The 11,237-nt window shown below is 41.9% G+C and overlaps 2 protein-coding genes across 3 annotated transcripts in view; one reads left to right on the forward strand and one right to left on the reverse strand.

The window, feature by feature from the left end:
* Positions 1–5,904, forward strand: part of NEK4 (NIMA related kinase 4) — a 35,049-nt gene extending 29,145 nt beyond the window's left edge. For both annotated transcript variants that reach the window (XM_006169305.2, XM_006169306.2), the window contains exon 15: positions 5,404–5,904. In XM_006169305.2, the coding sequence (XP_006169367.1) occupies positions 5,404–5,496 (93 nt within the window). In that variant the 3' untranslated portion in view covers positions 5,497–5,904. The remainder of the gene's footprint in view (positions 1–5,403) is intronic.
* Positions 5,905–9,610: 3,706 nt separating this feature from the next.
* Positions 9,611–11,192, reverse strand: SPCS1 (signal peptidase complex subunit 1). The gene is made up of 4 exons (XM_027768615.1): positions 11,041–11,192; positions 10,647–10,706; positions 10,483–10,569; positions 9,611–10,004 (listed from the first exon to the last, which is right to left on the reverse strand). Exons 1-4 carry the CDS (start codon positions 11,074–11,076, stop codon positions 9,879–9,881), a joined length of 309 nt encoding a protein of 102 aa, XP_027624416.1. The 5' UTR covers positions 11,077–11,192; the 3' UTR covers positions 9,611–9,878.
* Between the last annotated feature and the right edge of the window lie 45 nt (positions 11,193–11,237).

Here is an 11,237-nt window from a genome sequence, read left to right on the forward strand (position 1 = left end):
GAAATTTTTTTAAAAAAAAAAAAAAAAAAAAAAAGAATGGCTTTTTTATTTTTAAGAGAAATTTTTTGCTACAGGGCACATGTGCTTGATGGAGAGACAGAGACAGAAAGTGAGAAATCACCCCCCAGGGGGGATGCCACACTGCAATTCCTTTTTCTCTATTCTCCTTTCAAGATTTTGGGCATGCATGCACATGTGCCCAGTGTGTTTCATGCCGCCAGGTACGGGACTCGAACCACGGTCAGCCATGTGGGAGTCCAGAAATGTAACTACTACTCCATCTGCTGGCTCCTCTGTTCACTTTTCTTAAACATTTTTTCTTTTGTTGCTCAGACTTGATCATTTCAATAATCCTATCTTTAAGTTCATTGTTTCTTTTTTTATGCTTGCTTCAATCTGTTTTTGGAATCCCTCTAGTGAATTTTCATTTCAGATATACTTTTTAGCTCCAGAATTTTTTTAATGTCTTTTCTTTAGTGTCATTCACATATTTTTGTTTTGTTTTTTAAGAATTATTTTATTTGACTTTATTTATTATTATTATCCTTATTTTCCAGTTTGATCAAAGAGACACAGAGAGAGAGAGAGGAAGTGAGAAAGCAAGCCACCAGGTCCAAGACTTGAACTGTGGTCGGCCATGTGGGAGTCCAGCGCCTTTAACCACCATGCCACTTGCTGGTCCCATTCACATATTGTTTTAAAATGATATTTAATTCCATTTGTTGTTATTATTTTTTAATTTGACCAGAGAGAGACAGAGAAAGAGAAAGGGAGAAAGCAAGGGACTAGGTCTGAGACTCAAACCATGGTTGGCCATGTGGGAATCCAGCACCTCTAACCACAACACGACCTGCCAGCCCCTCACATATTATTTTTTAATAAGTCTGCCATCTCATGTTAGGAATGATTTCTGTTGACTTCTTTTTTCCTTTTCTTTTTTTCTAAATAGAATTATATATATTTGCTAGAAGATACATTTGCTCTCCAGAGAAAGAAAGAGAGAAGGTGAGATAGCACTACTCATGGGACATGGTCATGCCACAATCCCTTTTCCATTTCTCTTCCATTTCTCCTTTTGGGATTTTGGGCACATATGCACCTGCGTCCGGCGTATTTTTCAAGCCACCAGGTCCAGGACTTAAACTACCCAGTTTGTTGGTTTTGCTAGAAGATACATTTGCTCTCCAGAGAAAGAAAGAGAGAAGGTGAGATAGCACTACTCATGGGACATGGTCATGCCACAATCCCTTTTCCATTTCTCTTCCATTTCTCCTTTTGGGATTTTGGGCACATATGCACCTGCGTCCGGCGTATTTTTCAAGCCACCAGGTCCAGGACTTAAACTACCCAGTTTGTTGGTTTGTCTTTGTTTTTATTATTATTTTTATTTGGCGTGTGTGCTCACCAGAATGAGAGAGATAAAGCATCCCCAGCTGGAGTGTAGTCACACTGCAATGATCCCTTTACTCTGTTCCTCCTTCCCATCAAGACTTCCGTATGCATGCACATGCACCTGGTTTGTTTTTCAAGCTGCCAGAGCCCGTATTCTATTTGAACCACAGTCAGCCATGCGAGATCCCTCCAGCTCTCAATGTATAGTGCTTAATTAACCTTTGCTACAGAGCCAGCTCTGTATCTCATGTTTTCTTTCTAAAACCTGGACATTTTAATCTTATTATGTACTTAGGATGTGTTTGTGCCAGTGATTAGCCTGAGGTGTAAACTCAAGGTCCTCTTATATCTTTATGGAGCCTGTGCCTCTCCCTGGGCATCCACAGTGATTTTTTTTAGGTTGCACTGTGTATGTGTTTACTGTCAAATGTCCTTAAGTGGGTGACCCCCAAAAGGGAAAAAATAAATGGAGGGGGAAAACAAAGGAACATTAATCCTTTAACTCCCCCAGGAAGTTGCTTCAACTGGAAGGGGATTTTCAACGTGACAGTGAAGGTTGCAATAGTGGTAGCCTGCTTCTGTGTTGGCACTGCAGTGATGAGAAGCAACAATCAGCCAGGGAAGGACTGGGTTCATATTGGGCAGGCTGCATATATGTTGCTGTAGGGACTTGTGCACAGCTACCTACCACTGGACTTGGGGTGCGAAGAGCTGAAACTAACCACAATTTACCTTTGGAGACTTCCACTGGATATTGCAAGCCTTCACTAGACACCAGGGTTCTATAATAGTTACAAAAACCAGAATCTGCCAATGCAGTTTTTTTTTTTTTCTTTTTTTGGAGTGGTTTTTGCTGTAGGGGGCGTGTGCTCGCCAGAAAGACAGGAAGAGACAGAGAAACAGAAAGTGAGAAATCACCCCCTAGGGAGGATGGCCACGCTGCAATCCCTTCTCCATTCTGCTCTCAGGATCATAGGCACACACCACACGCGCGTGAGTTTAAGCCACCGGGTCCAGGACTCGAACTGCGGTCGACTACATGGGAGTCCAGCAACATAGCCATTATGCTAACTGCTGGCCCCTCTGCAGTTCTTTTTCTGAGCTGTTTCTTTTGCTTGCTTTCCCCCCCAGTGAATGTATTGTACTGTCCTGTTTCTTTGCATGTCTGTAACTTTTTATTGTAAACTGGGTATTTTAGATTCTATTCTTTATTTTATTTTTTTTTTAATTTTTGACCACAAAGGGAGAGAGAGGGGGGTGAGAGAAGTGAAAAAGCAAGCCACGAGGTCTGGGACTTGTACTGTGGTTGGCCATGTAGGAGTGTCCAGTGCCTCAACCACCATGTCACCTGCTGGTCCCATCTCCGTAAATAATTCTTTTAAAAAATAGTTTTTAAGTAATTTTCACCAACTTCACTGAAGACAAGTTCACAGATTTTATGCTGGATGTGGAACCAGTTGGGGTTACTTTATGAGATAGCCTTAAGAGTTCATGGAGAACGAATATTATAGAAAAATTATGCATCGGGAACCAGCAGTTAGCGTAATGGCTATATCGCTGGACTCCCATGTAGTCGACTGCGGTTCGCGTCCCGGGCCCGCTGGCTTAAAACTCACGCTGGGCACCTGTGCGTGCGTGCCCAAGATCCCGAGAGGAGAATGGAGGAGAAGGGATTGCGGCGACCATCCGCCCTGGGGGGTGATTTCTCGCTTTCTGTCTCTATGTGTCTCTATGTCTGTCTGGCGAGCGCACGCGCCCTATAACGAAAACCTCTCGAAAAAAGAAAAGAAAAAAAAATTATGCATGGATTTCAGACTTTTTTTGCACCTAACTAAACTCATACTTCAATTTCATTTTTCTATGAACTTTTTGAAGGTCCTTTATATATTTTGTTGTATATTTAGTTGTTGTATATCTTTCAATCTGGAACAGTTCCTTAGTCTTTCGTTTTTAATGACTTTGACATTTTTGAAGAGTATAGGCCATGTGTTTTATAAACTGTTTCTTGGTTTAAGCATAAGTTATGTATTTTTGGCAGGACTACCCTAGAGGTGTCCTCAGTGCATTATATTAGGAGGTGCATATCTGTTGTGTTTTTGTTTTTGTTTTGTTTTTCCCTAGGATTATTTTATTTAATTTTATTTATTTTAATTTGACCAGAGAGGAACAGAGAAAGAGAGAGAGAGAGGGAGGGAAAGTGAGAAATCACCTACTGGGGTCAGGTAACCACTTTGCAATCTCTTCTTCTCTATTATCCCCTCCGGATTTTGGGCACATACACACACACTCACACACACACACACACAAGCACTGGGTCTGGGACTTGAACCACAGTTGGCCATGTGGGATCTGGCACCTCAGACACATCACCTGCTGATCCCTACATACAGTATCCAGCATTTCTTTCAACAGACACACATTGTCACACAGTATCTCTTTCATTACTAGTCAGGTTGAACCGTATGTATATTAATTGCTTATTTGTATTGCTATTTTGTAAATGTGTGGGATTTACATTAATACAAATTTATAAATTAATTTCCTCCATAAGATTTTATCAGTTCTCTTATTTATTTATTTATTTACTGTCCACAGTATTTATTTATCAAGAGAAACTATTCTTTAGCCCATGTATTCATGTTTCAGGAACATGGCACCAGTCCAGTGACATTCTTTACATTCCAAAATCACTTTGTACTCTGAAAGATACCAGCCTTAGGGAACCAGCAGTTAGCGTAATGGCTATGTCGCTGGACTCCCACGTAGTCGACCGCGGTTCGTGTCCCGGACCCGGTGGCTTAAAACTCACGCCGGGTGCATGTGCGTGCGTGCCCAAGATCCCGAGAGGAGAATGGAGGAGAAGGGATTGCGGCATGACCATCCCGCCTGGGGGGTGATTTCTCGCTTTCTGTCTCTATGTCTCTCTCTGTCTGTCTGGCGAGCGCACGCGCCCTACAGTGAAAATCTCTCCAAAAAAAAAAAAGATACCAGCCTTCCTTATCTCTTCAAAATCTTTCATGGAGGGAACCAGCAGTTAGCGTAATGGCTATGTCGCTGGACTCCCACGTAGTCGACTGCGGTTCGCGTCCTGGACCCGGTGGCTTAAAACTCACGCCGGGTGCGTGTGCGTGCGTGCCCAAGATCCTGAGAGGAGAATGGAGGAGAAGGGATTGCGGCGTGACCATCCCCCCTGGGGGGTGATTCTTCAAAATCTTTCATGGAGGGAACCAGCAGTTAGCGTAATGGCTATGTCGCTGGACTCCCACGTAGTCGACTGCGGTTCGCGTCCTGGACCCGGTGGCTTAAAACTCACGCCGGGTGCGTGTGCGTGCGTGCCCAAGATCCTGAGAGGAGAATGGAGGAGAAGGGATTGCGGCGTGACCATCCCCCCTGGGGGGTGATTTCTTGCTTTCTGTCTCTCTGTCTCTGTCTGTCTGTCTGGTGAGCACACACGCCCTATAGCGAAATAACCTCTCCAAAAAAAAGAAAAATCTTTCATGGACTCATAATTTCTGTAGAAATCTGCATATGCTTTCTTGGTTCAGCCACAGCAAACTTATAGAAAGCTGCAACACTCAGGGATACAATGAATGCTCCAACAATATGAAATCGCAGATGCCTGGCCAGAAGGCCACCCATCTGAGGTTTCGCCAAAGCACTGGAAGCCATGGCAGTTACTGTGCCTCAACAGCAATGTTCTTCCCGGCTGAAGAAGAAATCAGGATTTTATCAATTCTAATATTCTAATCTTGTTCGGCTTTATTGATTCTAACAACCCTTTACATATTATTATTAATCCTTTGGCATGGATGTTGCAAATATTTTCACTTTATTGTTTATTCTTTAATTTCTTATGACTTCCTAAAAAGTCTTATAGATGTTTATGTAAACAGAACTATTAACATTTTCCTGTATGGTTTCCTGTATGTGTTTAGAAAAGCATATCTTCTAAAATTACAGATATATTTTTTCGTACTTCAGTGATTTTCTTTGTATTTATTTCCCAAATAGGAACATTTGCGGGAGCACATGGGTGAGAAGTATGCAACTTACAGTGTGAAAGCTCGTCAGTTGAAATTTTTTGAAGAACATGTGAATTTTTGAGAATTTGTTCTAATCTGCAAGAACTAAAGATTTATTTTCAAACGTTTTTGACTTAAAAAACAAAAACGTAACATCTGGAGGCCATTTACCATCCTTTCTTATCTCTTTGGAGTTTTCTTACTGGAGAAACGTTGGACAGAAAGAAGCAAGCTTACACAACTCTGACTTGCATATTGTCTTCACGAGGAAAAACCTGATGTTTGGTTACCGTTTACTGAGCCTTAAACCATCAACTTTCTATCTAGAGCTTTATTTTTTAAGGTACTAATATTAGCTTAAATTAAAATCAGGGTCATAAAATAATGGTTTTGGCGTTTTATACTGTACTGTGAAAACAGTAGGAGAAACAAATGACATAGATATGTCCAGTGATAATATCTCTACTGTTAATAGCCTTCCGGAGTAGTTGATAAACTTTATTAGAAGAAAAGTCAATCCATGATTCTGGGATTAGACTTAAATAATATGAAGTTGTATCTAGTACTTGAGCAGCTGAATTCCTTTTTTTACATGATAGAACTTTAATATTTTTATTAAATATTAACCTCATTTAGGTATACAATAATAAAAAGTGGGAGATATTTTGGCTTTGTAAATCAGTATATTTTTTTTTTTGAGAGTTTTTTTTTTTGCCATAGGGCACATGTGCTAGCCAGAAAGAGACAGAGACAGAAATTGAGAAATCACCCCCCCCTCCCGGGGGCATGGCCACACCGCTATCCCTTCTCCATTCTCCTCTTAGGATCTTGGGCACACACGCACACGCACCCAGTGTGAGTTTAAGCCACCAGGTCCGGGACTTGAGCCGTGGTCGACTACATGGAAATCCAGCGACATAGCCATTACTCCAATTGCTAGTCCCGTAAATCAGTATGTTTTAACATACTGGTTTTGTTAGATCTTTTTTTTTTTTTTTTTTTTTTTTTTTTTTTTTTTTATCAGCAAAACATTTCTTAAATTCTAACCCCTTTTCCAGATAAGCATTTTTTTTTTTTTTTTGGAGAGGTATTTCACTATAGGGCATGTGTGCTTGCCAGACAGACAGAGAGGGACAGAGAGACAGAAAGCGAGAAATCACCCCCCAGGGGGGATGGTCACGCCATAATCCCTTCTCCTCCATTCTCCTCTCAGGATCTTGGGCACACACGCACACGTGCCCGGTGTGAGATTTAAGCCACCAGGTCCGGGACGCGAACCACGGTCGACTATGTGGGAATCCAGCGACATAGCCATTACGCTAACTGCTGGTTCCCCAGATAAGCATTTTGTAAGTAAAGCCCAGGTCCTTTTAGTTGTGTGGGATATGTATGTTTGTCTCCTGATGTCTGTCTCTGTCTTCATGTACATCAAGATATTGGCTGTCTATGTTTTAGATACTAATTATATATCACATATTTTATTAGTTGCTAAATATGAGGTCGTATCCTCTTAGGAAATAAAAAGTGTTTTTTATAAAATAAAGGTAAATTTTCTCTTCTGTATTCAAAGGACTCTCTCAAAATAGTTCCAGAAATATTTTCATCCTTTATAATTAAAGCTTTATCTTTCTTTGAAAATTACTCAAAAGTTCTCTAATGAAATATTCCCTTTATAGTTACATAACAGATTTGTACAAGCGCTATGCTAGAGATGGGGTACAGTGGTGAATAAAACAGACCTTTTGCATTTACAGTGCTGAGTCTCAGCTAAGCTTCTGAGACTTACTATACTTTCAAAGGTTTGGTAGTAACTTGTAAATCTACCCAGTCCCAGTGCTCAGTTGGAGATAAGTCATTGTTTCAAAGGTGCTTGCTACTGTTAAGAATATCCTAGGAGGGAGGCTGGCAGGTGGTGTGGTGGTTAAGGGCACTAGACTCCCACATGGCTGACTGTGGTTCAAGTCCTGGACCTGATGGCTTGCTCTCTCATTCTCACTCTCTCTCTGGTCAAATTAAAAAGAAAGTTAAAATAGTTCTTTGAAAAAAAAAAAAGAATATACTAGGAGGGGATATCAGGTGACATGGTTGGGGCACTGGATACCACATGGTTGACTGGTTTGAGTCCTGGACCTGGCAGCTTGCTTTTTCACTTTCCCTCTGTCTCTCTGGTGAGTGCTTGTATTCTACAGCGAATTTAAATAAATTTAATAAAATTAAATCAGTAATTTAAAAAACAAGAAAACTCTAGGCGTTAGCTAAGAGGGTGTAGGGGAAAAGCCTAAAGCTTGGACACAGAATGCTTAAGTACAGACTTTGCCACTAGCAAGCTGTATATGTAACCCAAAGCACTCTTTCACCTGTAAAGAGACAACAATAGATTGTCTTACATAAGGATTTATGTGGGCTAAATGAAAAGCCCAGAGAGCATTGAAAAAGACAGTCTCTCTGGTCTATTTTTCCTCATCATGTGTTCTTTAGGAAAGTGAAAATGCTAAAGTTTGAGCTGGGAAAACCCCAGGAGATCATGCCGAAGGTAGGTCTGGAAATACTTCTAGAGATGACACAAGTGCTAGAGCTGAATCAGCCAATGATGTGAACTACCAGTCTAAACACCTGGTGGAAATACTGACTCTTAACAGTGACGAATAGGGGCCAGCAGCTGCATGGTGGTTAAGGCGCTGGACTCCCACATGGTCAACTGTGATTCGATTCCTGGACCTGGTGGCTTGCTTTCTCTCTCTCTGGTGAGTACACATGCCCTATACCAAATTAAAAGAATAATAAGTAAAATTAAATCTTTCTTTTTCTAAAATATTTATTTTTTTGGAGAGGTTTTTTGCTATAGGGTGTGTGTGCTCGCCAGACAGAGACAAAGAGAGAGAAAGCAAGAAATCACCTCCCAGGGGGATGGCCACACCACAATCCCTTCTCTTCCATTCTCCTCTCGGGATCTTGGGCACACACGCACACACACGTGCCTGGCATAAGGTTAAGCCACCAGGTCCGGAACTTGGACCACAGTAGACTACATGGGAGTCCAGTGACATAGCCATGATGCTCACTGCTGGTCCCATTTTATTATTATTATTTTGAAAATTTTTTCAATAGGGCACATGTGCTCACCAGAGGGAGACAGAGAGCAGAGAGAGAGAGAGAGAGAGAAAAGGAAACAGAAAGCTGCCAGATCTGGGACTAGAACTGTGGCCAGCCATGTGGGAGTCCAGCACCTTGACCACCATGCCACCTGTTGGCCCCCAAAGTTAAATCTTTTTAAAAAAGTGACAGAAAGTCCTACGATATATATACATATGTGTATATATATCGTACACACAAATATATATATTACGGAGAGTAGTCAGTCTGAAAACATGTGGTCTGTAGACATGCAGAAATGTGCTTTTGTAAGTTACTCTAGGCAGGGCTATTGAGAAGCATCTACATACAAAAGCAGTATCTGTCTGTTGTCAATGGTTATCTTCTTGTTGATACCCAATACCCAGATATCAGACTAAAAGAAGTCACATGTGTTTATTAGATTGTCCCCCAAAAAGATCAGATAAATTATATGGCACCAGTCATTTTTATATTTGTAGACAATGTGTCCTCATGTTCTACACCACACAATAATAGAATCTACTTCTCTTATTCTATTATTTTCTTATTTTATTCTGATATCTCTTTACTCTGGTATCTTTTTCTTCTACATCACATTTTCAGACTGGCTACTCTCCACAATACACACACACACACATATATATTTTTTTTTAAAGATTTTTGCTACAGGGCATGTGTGTTCATGGGAGAGAAATCATCCCCTGAGCAGATGGCCATGCTGCAATCCCTTCTCCATTCTCTTCTTGGGATTTTGAGCTGCAGCCTCGTAGGAGTTTCAAACTGCAGGGTCTGGGACTTGAACTGCAGTCAACCATGTGAGAGTCCAACACCTTAACCACTATGCCACCTGCTGGCTCCCAAAAGTCCTATTTGTAAAGAAAAATAAGCACTTGCAACTACAGAAAATAAAATGTGCTTACTGATACTTTTATAACCACACACTTTTAACTTAGGCTTTTACTAAGAGTCTTGATTGTAGAACAATGAAGAAAAGATCCTTAAAACAGACTTGCACTATGAGTTTTAATTGGAGAATTAAAGGGGTTTAATGACTCATGAATTATAAAACTTGGACAGTTAAATTGTATTTATGAGGCATTTATTCTTCATTATGTATACCTGAAAGGACATTTGCATACTTGTGTTTTCTGTTCTCCATTTCAGAACAAGATAATGAAGAAAAGGTCTAAAATATTTTAAAATCAAATCCCAACTGGTTTAGAAATGAAATTATAAAGAGAACTAAATGTACACACAGCTGTGCCAAAATGTAGGTGGTTTTTAGCTCGTTTTGGGTATGAAAGCGGTTTAGCTTGTGTCACGGAAAATAAAAGCAGGTGAAAATCTCAATCAGTTATTTTTAGCATGCCTCTTAATTTTTCTGTCCCCTGGTTTCTTGTCTTCTGTGCCTGAGTCTTGAACAGGTAACCACTTGAGGGGATGTCGCCGATAGATGGGCCATGGAGGAAGTGTCAGCTGGGCCAGAACAGAGAAAAGTGCATCAATATAACCATTAAAAGTTAACAGAGCCTAAGGTATAGGGCCTGGTTCTCAAATGACTCTTAAAAAAATAAAAGGCTATTCCTATGAAGGCTCCCTGCCACTGCCCAAGATACTGTAAGATGATGGGAACAAGCAGTACTGTTCACACATAGGCTTTGTGAATAATAACGGGAAAAGGGGTAGGTGGGCTGGGGGTGGGAACGTGAGCATTCTGAGACATTCCTTCTAGCTATGACCTGAAGGCTTGCTTGGAGTAGCTGCCAGAGTAAATAAGCAGTTCATGCCATCTGACACTTAAGACTTTTCCAGTGAGGGCAAAGAGAAATACTGATGGGAAGGATGAGGGTGGCGTTTGCTCTGGTTCTCACTGCTAGGTCCAGATAAACCAGCCCAACTCAGCCTAAGGTTGCCACTAAACACCCAAACACCCATACGCCTGCAGATTTCTTACCAAACACGAAAAAGCAAATCCAGCCATAACTATATAGACGGTCCACCCGAACTGCTCAGCCACGTACCCGTAGATAAATCCAACTATCTAGAGACAAAGTATATTAAACACACTCAAGGTGGGGTTAGAAAAGAAAAAAGATTAAATGTAAAGCCAGTACTTACTGCAGAAAAAAGAATAATTCCCTGAAACATCTGTTCAGCTAGCTTCTGGCCCTTGTAGTCCTAGGAGTAAGAAAAAAGGCAAAAAAAAATTTACTTTGGTTCCACTACCAAGAAGGTCGATTGCTGCTGACTCCACAGCTTTGGCACGGGGCAACACCAACACCGGGGGCTCCCCCAAAGGCCTGGGCAAAGAACCAAATTCTGGGTTTCCGGGGAATTGAAGCATCCTAACGGAGCGGAGAAAGAGAAGAGGACCCAGGATGAACGATTCAGGAAAGAGGATGGGCAGGAACCATCCGGGCCAGGAACCTCGCAGCACCACGTCGGTGCTCCTAGGGCTTCGCAGCTGCCAGGTCACGAGCGGAGCGCCGAGATCCCCGGGTGGCGCCCTCACCATCTGCGTGGGCAGCGAGCTCAGATGCTCTAGCATGACTGGCTGCGGCGGACAACGGAACGCAGGAGGCGGACTGCGGGGAGAGGACGGCCAGGACCCAGGAACCTGAGAAGTCAGGAGCCGGCACACTGAGCCGCCTGGCCGGCCTGCTGATCGCGTTAAACTTGTGCCAAGCGCGTGTGCATGTGGGCCCAAGA

Source organism: Tupaia chinensis, unplaced genomic scaffold (assembly GCF_000334495.1).
Source record: "Tupaia chinensis unplaced genomic scaffold, TupChi_1.0 Scaffold147003_1, whole genome shotgun sequence".
NCBI classification, from domain to species: Eukaryota; Metazoa; Chordata; class Mammalia; order Scandentia; family Tupaiidae; genus Tupaia; species Tupaia belangeri.

Coding starts and splice junctions, on each gene's coding strand:
- SPCS1 (XM_027768615.1), bottom strand. CDS start 11,076: ATGCTAGAGCATCTGAGCTCGCTGCCCACGCAGATG. Junction 10,707..11,040: donor GCTCGCTGCCCACGCAGATG/GTGAGGGCGCCA, acceptor TCTTACTCCTAG/GACTACAAGGGCCAGAAGCT. Junction 10,570..10,646: donor GAATTATTCTTTTTTCTGCA/GTAAGTACTGGC, acceptor CTTTGTCTCTAG/ATAGTTGGATTTATCTACGG.